This window comes from Aulonocara sp. 'chitande type north' Nkhata Bay, linkage group LG3 (assembly GCF_057382095.1).
Source record: "Aulonocara sp. 'chitande type north' Nkhata Bay isolate Kocher_YH1m ecotype deep benthic linkage group LG3, A_spYH_male_GT1.1, whole genome shotgun sequence".
Classification (NCBI taxonomy): Eukaryota; Metazoa; Chordata; class Actinopteri; order Cichliformes; family Cichlidae; genus Aulonocara; species Aulonocara sp. 'chitande type north' Nkhata Bay.
Genome location: NC_141346.1, coordinates 70,521,058 through 70,534,583, shown reverse-complemented (window position 1 = coordinate 70,534,583; position 13,526 = coordinate 70,521,058). Strand labels below are relative to the sequence as shown.

At 40.7% G+C, this 13,526-nt stretch overlaps 1 protein-coding gene across 1 annotated transcript in view; it reads left to right on the top strand.

Annotated features, from left to right (window-relative positions):
• The window catches only part of LOC147336896 (protein NLRC3-like), a 172,271-nt gene extending 160,903 nt beyond the window's left edge, over positions 1 to 11,368 (top strand). Inside the window, exons 6-11 of the mRNA XM_086285677.1 lie at positions 892 to 1,096; positions 1,248 to 3,048; positions 4,948 to 5,121; positions 5,335 to 5,508; positions 5,686 to 5,859; positions 11,176 to 11,368. Coding sequence (XP_086141803.1) covers positions 892 to 1,096; positions 1,248 to 3,048; positions 4,948 to 5,121; positions 5,335 to 5,508; positions 5,686 to 5,859; positions 11,176 to 11,368 — 2,721 coding nt within the window. The remainder of the gene's footprint in view (positions 1 to 891; positions 1,097 to 1,247; positions 3,049 to 4,947; positions 5,122 to 5,334; positions 5,509 to 5,685; positions 5,860 to 11,175) is intronic.
• Positions 11,369 to 13,526: the final 2,158 nt, after the last annotated feature.

The following is a 13,526-nucleotide window of genomic DNA, read 5'->3' as shown; positions in this document are numbered from 1 at the left end:
CTCAATCATCCAGGTACGTAAATCCCAAAAAGCTTGATTCTGTTCATCTGGATGTTTTCAGAGGGAGAAACGTTTCATCATCATCAGGTGACTTCTTCAGTCTCAGCTGACTGCAGGTTTCAATCTCATAAACAGGACATTTGTATGACTGAAACCAGCCCACTGAAGGAACAATGGGCTGGGAGGTCAGTTCATTGATCATTGGTACGCATATTGTCAGGACCATTGATCAATGGTTGTTGATCAATGCCCATGAGTCCAATTCACAGAGAGCTGGGGAATGGCTGCAATCACAGCATGTAAGATGGTGACAAATGTACCCTTAGGCCCCTCCTCCATTCAGAGATGGTCTTTCCTTTTCACCTAAATGGCCTCCTTGACTCCGCCCTCAAACCAGCGTTCACATTTACTCAGGACCTTCTTGATGTGAAGTTCTTCTGCTTCGCTGGCTGCTGTGTCTGTGGGGATGGTGTTTGTTCTGTGTTGTAGCGTCCTGATGACGCCCAGTTTGTGCCCCAGTGGATGATGAGAGTCAAACCTTAAATACTGATCTGTATGCGTAAACAGAGTGAACCTTTAAGACCAGTTGTCTGTACGATCAACTCAGTCACCTGAAACATCTCCAAGTTTTTGGCTTTGATCATCAACCTGTTGGTAGTTCAGCTCTGAACACCAGTGAAATGTTTCTCCCACTGAAATCGCTGCATTCATATGAACAGAATTAACGTTTTGGGATCATGGAGTTGTGGACAAAGTCTCAGTTAATCAGATGAAGTCAAACTTATAATTGGTAAAGAGTTCGTGGATGATATGCCCCTTGATCGTAAAGAAGTGGATGTTGTGTGGACTAAAGTTCAGAGTGGTGGGTCATTCATAAATATTCTGTTCCAGCTGCTGGAGGACAACATCATCACTTTTGTGAAGAACGAGCTGAAGAAGATCCAGAAGGCTCTGAATCCAAATAAGCCTCAGTGCTTGGAGTTTCAGAGGGAGGATGATGAGCAGAGGAGCAGCAGCAGAGAGGCATTTGTGAAGATCACAGTGGACTTCCTGAGGAGAATGAAGCAGGAGGAGCTGGCTGACCGTCTGCAGAGACGTAAGAGGCTTTATCTAAAGATTTAAGCTGCTGGATAAATGAGAGACTTGTGACACCAGTGTGTTCAGTCATTTCTCAGTGGGTCAGAAATTGTCATCAGCATTTTGTAAAATGTGATTGTTAAAGTTGTATTTTTATTATTATTATTCAGAACTTCCAGCTGCTGTTTGTCATCGTAAACTTAAGTCTAAGCTGAAGAAGAAGTTCCAGTGTGTGTTTGAGGGCATCGCTAAAGCAGGAAACCCAACCCTCCTGAATCAGATCTACACAGAGCTCTACATCACAGAGGGAGGGACTGCAGAGGTCAATGATGAACATGAGGTCAGACAGATTGAAACAGCATCCAGGAAACCAGACAGACCAGAAACAACAATCAGACAAGAAGACATCTTTAAAGCCTCACCTGGAAGAGATGAACCAATCAGAACAGTGCTGACAAAGGGAGTGGCTGGCATTGGGAAAACAGTCTTAACACAGAAATACAGCCTGGACTGGGCTGAAGACAAAGCCAACCAGGACATCCAGTTCATATTTCCATTCACTTTCAGAGAGCTGAATGTGCTGAAAGAGGAAAAGTTCAGCTTGGTGGGACTTGTTCATCACTTCTTTACTGAAACCAAAGAAGCAGGAATCTGCAGCTTTGAAGACTTCCAGGTTGTGTTCATCTTTGATGGTCTGGATGAGTGTCGACTTCCTCTGGACTTCCACAAAACTACAATCCTAACTGACCCTAGAAAGTCCACCTCAGTGGATGTGCTGTTGATAAACCTCATCAGGGGGAAACTGCTTCCCTCTGCTCGCCTCTGGATAACCACACGACCTGCAGCAGCCAATCAGATCCCTCCTGACTGTGTTGGCATGGTGACAGAGGTCAGAGGGTTCACTGACCCACAGAAGGAGGAGTACTTCAGGAAGAGATTCAGAGATGAGGAGCAGGCCAGCAGGATCATCTCCCACATCAAGACATCACGAAGCCTCCACATCATGTGTCACATCCCAGTCTTCTGCTGGATCACTGCTACAGTTCTGGAGGATGTGCTGGAAACCAGAGAGGGAGGACAGCTGCCCAAGACCCTGACTGAGATGTACATCCACTTCCTGGTGGTTCAGGCCAAAGTGAAGAAGGTCAAGTATGATGGAGGAGCTGAGACAGATCCACACTGGAGTCCAGAGAGCAGGAAGATGATGGAGTCTCTGGGAAAACTTGCTTTTGATCAGCTGCAGAAAGGAAACCTGATCTTCTATGAATCAGACCTGACAGAGTGTGGCATCGATATCAGAGCAGCCTCAGTGTACTCAGGAGTGTTCACACAGATCTTTAAAGAGGAGAGAGGACTGTACCAGGACAAGGTGTTCTGCTTCATCCATCTGAGTGTTCAGGAGTTTCTGGCTGCTCTTCATGTCCATCTGACCTTCATCAACTCTGGACTCAATCTGCTGGAACAACAACAGAGAATCTCTACATGGTCTAAACTATTTAACAAACTAAAACTTCAATCTCTCCACCAGAGTGCTGTGAACAAGGCCTTACAGAGTCCAAATGGACACCTGGACTTGTTCCTCCGCTTCCTCCTGGGTCTTTCACTGCAGACCAATCAGACTCTCTTACGAGCCCTGATGACACAAACAGGAAGTAACTCACAGACCAATCAGGAAACAGTCCAGTACATCAAGAAGAAGCTCAGTGAGAATCTGTCTGCAGAGAAAAGCATCAATCTGATCCACTGTCTGAATGAACTAAATGATCGTTCTCTAGTGGAGGAGATCCAACAATACAGGACTTCAGGAAGTCTCTCCACAGGTAAACTGTCTCCTGCTCAGTGCTCAGCTCTGACCTTCATCTTACTGTCATCAGAAGAAGATCTGGATGAGTTTGACTTCAAGAAATACTCTGCTTCAGAGGAGGCTCTTCTGAGAATGCTGCCAGTGGTCAAAGCCTCCAACAAAGCTCTGTGAGTAAACATGTTGTCATCGCTTCATTGTTAAAATCATGGGAAATAAATCAGAAATGCTGAGTTCAAAGAGCATTGTAACATTTTTTTAAAATAGTGAATTAAATGATCATCAGTCACTCGGTAAATATATGGTAGTTTTAATGTTTCACTCCAGCATTTCTAAAACACACTTTGTTCTGTAACTCTTATCAAAGGACAATCCAGACCCAGCCTATAAGAACATGAGCTCTGATGCTTCAGCCCCTCTGACAGGTTTATTATCCTCAGCTTGTTCATTTGTCTCCAACTCCAGGAGTTTGGTTGTTTTATTCTAATGCACAAACTTCACCTGCCAGACTTCACCTACATCTTTTTCTGATGTTCATAATTTAAGTTCAAGTTTGTATCTCACTTTCAGTGCACACTCTCCCTTTTTAAATATAAATCTCTGCTGTGCTGTCATGTTTTCATCCCGTATGGAGGGAGAAACTCGGTCTTCATTACTGAAATTGCCTCTAAGGTCGTGTTTCTTGTCAGTAACCATATGTAACTGTAAGGCTTCCATAACCAGTGTTATCACAGAATTACAGTGGGTTCACTCTGGGTCCTCTACAGTTTCTTCCCACTGTCCACAGACATGCAGTTAGGTTACCTGGTGATCTAAACTTCATGCAGGTGTGAGTGAGAGTGGTTGTCTGTCCCTCTGTGGGCTTAGTGGAAGAGACTGGATGGATCTCTGCTTTGTCTTTGATATATGCTGACAGCAAACATTCTCCATGAAGTCTGCATTTCAGCTCATCTCCTTTATACACACCTTTAACAGGAAGAGTTTTATACAGCTAGTGTTTAAAATCAAGTGTTATTCACAATACACAGGTAATGAGCATGATTATTGAATTACTAAAATTTTCTAAAATAATTGTTCTCAATGGGGTTCAGATCAGGTGAACAAGGAGGCCATGTCATTAGTTTTTCTTCTTTTATACCCTTTCTTGCCAGCCACGCTGTGGAGTACTTGGACGCGTGTGATGGAGCATTGTCCTGCATGAAAATCATGTTTTTCTTGAAGGATGCAGACTTCTTCCTGTACCACTGCTTGAAGAAGGTGTCTTCCAGAAACTGGCAGTAGGACTGGGAGTTGAGCTTGACTCCATCCTCAACCCGAAAAGGCCCCACAAGCTCATCTTTGATGATACCAGCCCAAACCAGTACTCCACCTCCACCTTGCTGGCGTCTGAGTGGGACTGGAGCTCTCTGCCCTTTACCAATCCAGCCACGGGCCCATCCATCTGGCCCATCAAGACTCACTCTCATTTCATCAGTCCATAAAACCATAGAAAAACCAGTCTTGAGATATTTCTTGGCCCAGTCTTGACGTTTCAGCTTGTGTGTCTTGTTCAGTGGTGGTCGTCTTTCAGCCTTTCTTACCTTGGCCATGTCTCTGAGTATTGCACACCTTGTGCTCTTGGGCACTCCAGTGATGTTGCAGCTCCAAAATATGGCCATTTCCTTTATACGCACCTTTAACAGGAAGAGTTTTATACAGCTAGTGTTTAAAATCCAGTGTTATTCACAATACACAGGTAATGAGCATGATTATTGAATTACTAAAATTTTCTAAAATAATTGTTTTAGTTAATATTGTATGACAGTGTACACAGAATTATTAGCTCAGTAGGCAGAGTGGTCGCCCCATGATCATAAGGTCAGGGGTCGAATCCACCGAATAGCTACCTTGTGGTACCCCTGAGCAAGGTACCATCAAGGTACCAATCATGTGCACTGGACTGGTAGCACTCATAGTCTCATAGGTTTAAATAAATTTTTTAAAAAAAGGGTTCAACATATAAACAAATTTAATTTGATCACATATATTGTTTGTTTTTTTTTGTTTTTGTTTTTCCCTTTCTCTCTCAGACTGAGCAGCTGTAACGTCTCAGAGGAAGGCTGTGAAAATTTGTTGTCAGTGGTCAGCTCCCAGTCCTGTAGTCTGAGAGAGCTGGACCTGAGTACCGACAGCCTGAAGGCTTCAGCAGTAAAGCTTCTGTCTGCTGCAGTGGAGAGTCCACATGCCAAACTGAATGTTCTGAGGTCAGATCAATTTGTATTCTGTTTAGTTCTGTTTGTTTATGTGTTTGATGTTTGTTTTTGTTTATATCTTTATCCAGTTATCCTTGTCTCATAGCATTTTTATTCATTTCCAAGTTAAGGTAAACTTATACTAACCTGCTCAGCACAAGACAATAAGCTATTGCACCCTGATTACACTTTAACAACAATCTTTATTCATGTTTTTATCTTCAGACTTAACATCTGTGAACTCTCAGAGGAAAACTGTGAAGCTCTGTCCTCAGTTCTCAGCTCACAGTCCTCTAGTCTGACAGAGCTGGACCTGAGTATCAGAAAGCTGCAGGATTCAGGAGTGAAGCTTCTGTCTGCTGGACTACAACGTTTAAACTGTAAACTGAATACTCTGAGGTCAGATCAGGGAACAGTTTGTTTTTAGAATTCTTAATTAAAGTTCATCCATATGATGTTGTATCTTAGTATGTTTATGTTTCCTTTAAAAAATAGAAAGTCAACATTTAATGTTTTGAAATGTATTAACAAACTCTACATGAGTACTTGTTTTATAGATTGTCTTTTATTTTTCAGACTGAGTGGCTGTAACCTGTCAGAGAGAAGCTGTGAAGCTCTGTCCTCAGTCCTCAGCTCCCAGTCCTCCAGTCTGAGAGAGCTGGACCTGAGTAACTCTGACCTGCAGGATTCAGGAGTGAAGCTTCTGTCCGCTGGACTAAAGAGTTCACAGTGTGCAGTGGAAACTCTCAGGTCAGGATTCAAACTTTTCCACAGATGATCATTTGAAATGTGAATTATATTATTGTATAAACAGGTAACTTTTACAGCTGTCAAGTGAACTTTTATTCACATTTGAGTGGATAATTGGACTCTGAATTACTAAAAGTTGTTATAGTCATGTCTCTGTTTATTTAAAAAAATACTTCACGTACTGCCTAATTTAAAGATTTAGGCTCCTTTGGGCCCATAATATATATATTTGATTTCTTTGTGAATGAAATTAGGAGGATATTGGCGACTGCTGATTGGCTCGCTGTTTGTTTTTTATTCACAGTACTTAATTTTAAAGGCTGATTTCTCAAAATGAGATGTTTATCTTTTCTTCTACTACACGTGGAGCCACCAAATCTTCTTGCTTGATTTATTCATTACAGTTTGATTTAAAGAATATTAGACTCGTAACATAATAAATATATTTATTTCACTTCTTCTTGAGAGAAAGAAAGGGATGACTGGGTGAGCTCCAGTGGTTCATCCCAGCAGAGAGAGCGGCACACTGGGCTGCAAATGATCACAGTAGTAATGGCCATAGTTTGATAAAACAGGCAGTCTTACCCTGTAGATAATACAGGGTTCTGGTGCCGATGTGGGGGAGGGGAGTCGCCCGGTACTAACTACATACTACTAACTACCTCATCCAGATGTCTTCCCTACTAAACCTGATAAGAAGTAACTGCAGTAGCTTTATAGGTCAAATCAGTTTCACCTGTTAAAGTTAGCTCCACTATTAATTAGGGGTGGGGGAAAAAATCGATACTGTGTAGTATCGTGATATTTTGTTTGCTAATAATGTATCGATACAGGGACAGCAGAAATCGATATTTTGTTACAAACAATTTTTTCTCTGAAGTCAACATGCTCTGGAGTCAGAGCATGTTGACTTCAGAGCATGTTGATCCTTTTTCTGAGCAACAATCCTGACATTCCTTCACTGTCCAAATGTGTTTAACTTTTTTTTTGGCAGCAATAAACATGACAGTTTACTTATTTTAATTTAAGACATGTTTAATTTTAATTAAGTTTGAAACTTTTTTATTTAATGTAAAATTATATATTTTTTTAAATTTACTTTCAAATTCTTCAGTTGCTGAATGGGCTGCATAGTTTTCATAAATTGCATAGTTCAGAATAGCTATAATTGTACCAGATGGTTGCATTCAGTTAAGTTGGACTAGACTGTAATACAAACCGTTCAGTTTGTCAACAATAAAACTGACTGAAATGAGAGAAAGACTGAGTGTGAGACTTTGATATTAGATAAAATGAATATTGATAAAGTTTACCTTTATGTGCAGAATTTAAATATCGCAAAATATTTTAAAAAAATCGCAATAATATCGTATCGTGCGTTAAGTATTGTGATAATATCGTATCGCGAGTTGTATGGTGATTCCCACCTCTACTATTAATGGTGTCACTTGTTATTTCTGGGATGAGTTTAGTAGCCTGAACAGCTGCTTAAAGGAAAGTAATTAAATAATAAAAATAACCTAAGTCCGGGGGAACCTGCAAGAGCTGTTTGCACAAAGAATAATGCTCAGACTTTGAGGTTTTATCGTTTTACACAAGGTTTAAAAATGAATGTCCACAATTGAATTGCAGAAATTGTTATTGAGCTAATACTGATGTAGTTGTTATCTTTGGTAAGGAGAGGTTGGAGGAAGGATGAGCACAGTCAGGCCTAAAGATGCTCTTAATAATAATAATGGATTGCATTTATATAGCGCTTTTCGAGACCCTCAAAGACCCTTTACAATCCCACTACAGGGAGTGCAGAATTATTAGGCAAGTTGTATTTTTGAGGAATAATTTTATTATTGAACAACAACCATGTTCTCAATGAACCCAAAAAACTCATTAATATCAAAGCTGAATGTTTTTGGAAGTAGTTTTTAGTTTGTTTTTAGTTTTAGCTATTTTAGGGGGATATCTGTGTGTGCAGGTGACTATTACTGTGCAGAATTATTAGGCAACTTAACAAAAAACAAATATATACCCATTTCATTTATTTATTTTTACCAGTGACACCAATATAACATCTCCACATTCACAAATATACATTTCTGACATTCAAAAACAAAACAAAAACAAATCAGCGACCAATATAGCCACCTTTCTTTGCAAGGACACTCAAAAGCCTGCCATCCATGGATTCTGTCAGTGTTTTGATCTGTTCACCATCAACATTGCGTGCAGCAGCAACCACAGCCTCCCAGACACTGTTCAGAGAGGTGTACTGTTTTCCCTCCTTGTAAATCTCACATTTGATGATGGACCACAGGTTCTCAATGGGGTTCAGATCAGGTGAACAAGGAGGCCATGTCATTAGTTTTTCTTCTTTTATACCCTTTCTTGCCAGCCACGCTGTGGAGTACTTGGACGCGTGTGATGGAGCATTGTCCTGCATGAAAATCATGTTTTTCTTGAAGGATGCAGACTTCTTCCTGTACCACTGCTTGAAGAAGGTGTCTTCCAGAAACTGGCAGTAGGACTGGGAGTTGAGCTTGACTCCATCCTCAACCCGAAAAGGCCCCACAAGCTCATCTTTGATGATACCAGCCCAAACCAGTACTCCACCTCCACCTTGCTGGCGTCTGAGTGGGACTGGAGCTCTCTGCCCTTTACCAATCCCGCCACGGGCCCATCCATCTGGCCCATCAAGACTCACTCTCATTTCATCAGTCCATAAAACCTTAGAAAAACCAGTCTTGAGATATTTCTTGGCCCAGTCTTGACGTTTCAGCTTGTGTGTCTTGTTCAGTGGTGGTTGTCTTTCAGCCTTTCTTACCTTGGCCATGTCTCTGAGTATTGCACACCTTGTGCTCTTGGGCACTCCAGTGATGTTGCAGCTCCAAAATATGGCCAAACTGGTGGCAAGTGGCATCTTGGCAGCTGCACGCTTGACTTTTCGCAGTTCATGGGCAGTTATTTTGTGCCTTGGTTTTTCCACACGCTTCTTGCGACCCTGTTGACTATTTTGAATGAAACGCTTGATTGTTCGATGATCACGCTTCAGAAGCTTTGCAATTTTGAGACTGCTGCATCCCTCTGCAAGATATCTCACTGTTTTTGACTTTTCTGAGCCTGTCAAGTCCTTCTTTTGACCCATTTTGCCAAAGGAAAGGACGTTACCTAATAATTATGCACACCTGATATAGGGTGTTGATGTCATTAGACCACACCCCTTCTCATTACAGAGATGCACATCACCTAATATGCTTAATTGGTAGTAGGCTTTCGAGCCTATACAGCTTGGAGTAAGACAACATGCATGAAGAGGATGATGTGGACAAAATACTCATTTGCCTAATAATTCTGCACTCCCTGTATTCATTCACTCTCACATTCACACACTGGTGGAGGTAAGCTACAGTTGTAGTGGTAGGTTAGGCTTTGCCCAAGGACAAAATGACCAAGACAGAGAGAGCTGGCTCATCAGACAGACAAGCTCATCTTGTAACCTACTGGTTCGCTGGTCAGCACACCAGCTGACTAGCGAACCGGCTAACTAGCACACCAGCTAACTAGCACACCGGCTAAATAGCAAATCAGCTAACTAGCAGACCAGCTAACGGCAGCCACAAGCTGAAGGACGATTAAATGTAGTGGAGATATCAGAGATGACACTGGTGTGTCCGATTCACTCTTTAGCACTCTGGTCACTCCGGTGTGTCAGCCAGAACACCACTGAAGGCCAAATGATCCCAGCATGTGGAATAAAGAGCTTAAGGTTTGGTTTGAGACACTTTATTCTTTCACTCATTGATTCTTGCGGCTGTGATCATGTGTGTGGTTTCTTACAAAAAGGAAGTACACAATACAAATACATGACAAATAAGATGAATAGATAAGTTACATATCCAGTTATATGTACGTACATCAGTATAGCTAATATAGCCATATATAAGGACAAAGATCACAGTACTATAATGCAGTAATGTTAAACACAAAGGTGTATATCTACATAAATCTGTCCTATCAGTGATCAGGGTACTGTAGTATACTTCCACTACATAAACTATAGAAACTAAACGACATTAGTGTGACTTTAAGTTACCATCAGTACAGACGAACTGATGGTAGTTGTACAAAATAAAGGCATTGCAATTATTGTGAAGGGCTTCCGGTTAAACTAAGATCAGCTGATTACCTCATAACAAATTGTTTGCTATAGAACGCAGCTCCCACTCTTCATTAATATCATGTACTGTAACTCCCAAGTAACCATGGTTACCCAGCCACGCCCAGTAGTCTCCAGAGAGACCAACAGCTGGTGCACGTTGTAACGCCGTGGCTTTCATAGTCTCTCCTTTTTCTACAGCTCATGTGTTCTTCTTGTGATGGTGCGTCTTGAGGGAGGCTCATACATGCCGTCATTTGTTGATCCTAAGAACGTTCCTCAGACCGACTTCTTCAACAACACTAATCAGCCTGCAGTTTGTAGCTACTCACTTCACTGTGGTGTTTGTTAGCTTGTCTTTCTTTGGTTTATCTTGACTCCTCCCACAAGCTGATCCTACGTAGTCTGCCCAAGCCTCCCACCTCTGTTTGTTTGGGTGGTTTGTTTGCTGCCATCAACAGCGTGTAATGCATTTAAGTGATACTTCAGACATGAAGTACTGCGACAATAAAAAACTCAACTTTGCTTAAAAATAACTTTAGTTGTATCAACACTGCCCTCTGGAATAATTAGACTTTGGTGACAAACTGATGTGATCTCCATGTTTCCTTTGTTGGACTGTGGGCGAGTGTCAGAACTGAATGTACTGAGTAACATGTGGAGTTTAAATATGTGTCAGTTCCAGTTTTAGAGCTCTAAAGTGCAGCTATCATGTTAGGAATATGTTAGGAATAGACAGGAACACTGAGCACACTGAGGTCAAATCTTTATTTATCCAGTTCATCTGTAGGCTGAGCTCAGTCCATCCATTTAGTGAAATGATGTTTAAAGGTCTCCTTGTTCTGTGAGCGTGCACAGATCCTGAAGCAGAAAGCCTGGGTTAACAGAGAAATGATCATCACTGTGATGATGCTCACCATCTCTGACTGGGATTTGAGGTTTTGTCAAAGCAGCAAAGAAAGCCTGGCTATGTTGGACTGGGTGTGGAAGCAGCTCCCAGTTTGAGTTCAGGAGACAGACACCCTCTCTACTTTGACGATCAGCTTCAAACTTTCCTTTTTGATAAAACTTATAGTTAGAGCTGGATCAGGTGACCCTGAACCATCACTTAGTTATGCTGCTATAGAGATGGATAACAGATGGATTGTTGTTTTGTGTGTCTGCAGTCTGTCAGGCTGTCTGATCACAGAGGAAGGCTGTACTTCTCTGGCCTCAGCTCTGACCTCCAACCCCTCCCATCTGAGAGAGCTGGACCTGAGATACAATCATCCAGGTCTCTCAGGAATGAAGCTTCTGTCGGCTGGACTGAAGGATCCAGGCTGGAGACTGGACACTCTCAGGTATGGAGAGAATGTCTGATATAGGAGGAAGAGCTGGAATCATTTCCTGTGTCTTTCACTCACTTCCTGTTTGTTTCCTGCAGATGAGACATGAACAATCACACATGCAGGAATATTTTCAGGGACAGACACACTAGTCTAGCTGGATAGTACATGGATATTTATGTAGGGGGTCTTCAAGGAGTCTGTTTGCAGGAACATTAATGATAACTGATAAGTCATGTTGAGAGTTTCATTAAAAGTAGACTTACAGTTAGGTAATATTTGGACAGAGACAACATTTTGTAACTTTAGATACAAGTATCAGCCATGTGTGTGTTTCCCATGCTGTATGTCCACAGTCACAGTGACAGTCAGTGACACTGACAGAAGGATGAAACAAGGCTGTGAATCATTTCAGTCTGTGTGTGTGACAAAGAGGCAGACAGGAGCAGCTAACATTTGGAAATGGAAGCTTACTGGAAACACTACATTCACGGCTGAATTCACAATAGATTTGTTCTCAAGTGCACATTTAGCAGCTAATGCTAATACTGTTTTCCCTTTGCTTTCTACAGCAGCTATTGCTAAGTAGGCCACTTTGCTCCGCTAAGGATTTGTGTGACCATGATGGAGACTCTGATAAGCTAATGCTGCTAAGCTAATGCTGTTTATGGGCCCTGTTAGAATCAATATTTCATTCTCATTCTGTTGTTTGAGAACAATATTAACGTTTCACATCATTATAACACAAGAGAAAAGGGTATTGGCATTAGCTACTAGTGCTTATTCACCTCAAATTACCTTTAGCTGCTAATGGCAGCCTACTTAGCATTAACTCCTCACTAATATAATGCTAATTTACATCAAATTAGCATTAACTGCTCATATTGTTATAAGGAAAGAGAAAACGGTATTAGCATTTGCTGCTAATAATTATTCACCCCTAATTAGAATAAGCCGCTAAAAGCAGCCAACTTAGCATTAATTCCTCACTTTGTTGTTACCCAACGGAAAAGAGTATTAGTATTAGCTACTATCATTTTTAATAAGTAAGAGAAAACAGTATTAGCAGTAGCGCATAATGCTAATTCACGTCAACGTAGTATTAGTTAATAATGGCAGCCTACTTAGCATTAACTGCTCACTAATATAATGCTAATTCGCATCAAATTAGCATTAGCTGCTCAAGTTGTTATAAGGAAAAAGAGAAAACGGTATTAGTATTAGCTGCTAATAATTATTCACCCCTAATTAGAGTTAGCCCCTAATGGCAGTCTACTTAGCATTAACTCCTGACATTGTTATAACGCAGGGGAAAAGAGTTACCATTATCGGATAATGCTAATTCTCATCAAATTAGCATTAGTTAATAACGGTAGACTTCATATCATTAGCTGCTGTCATTCTTACAAAGCAAACAGTATGAGCATTAGCTGTTAATCCTTTTTCATCTAAAATTAGAATTAGCCACTAATGGCGTATTGTTAAAAAGTAAGAAAAAACATTGTTAGCATAAGCGGATAATGCTAATTCATCTCAAATTAGTATTAGCTAATAATGGCACCTGCTTAGCATTAGCTGGTCACATTGTTATAAGGCAAGAAAATATGGTATTAGCATTAGCTGCCAATTTCTATTTACCTAAAATTAGCATTAGCCACTAATGGTAGCCTATAGCAAAAACTTCTTAATGCTAAATGAAGTTAATTAATGCTAAGTAGGTTTAACTGAAATTAAAGTAGTGTTAGCATTAGCTGCTGATATTGTTAAAAGGTAAGATAAAACATTGCTAGCAGCAGCGGATAATGCTAACACACATAATAATTAGCATTACCTAATAATGGCATCCTTCTTAGCATTAGCTGCTCATATTGTTATAATGCAAGGGAAAAGAGTTGGCAAAAACAGTGTTAGCATTAGTGGATAATGCTAATTCACCTAAATTAGCATTAGCTAATAATGGCTACGTACTTAGCATTACCTACTAATATTGATATAAAGCAAGAAAATATGGTATTAGCATTAGCTTCTAATGCTTTCTCATCTAAAATTAGAATTAGCCACTAATGGCATCCTATTTAGCATTAACTCTTCACATCGCAAGGGAAAAATTAGAATTCAATAAAAAAAAAAGTGTTCACATTAGCTACTTGTATTGTTAAAAAGTAAGAAAAAACATTGTTAGCATAAGGGGA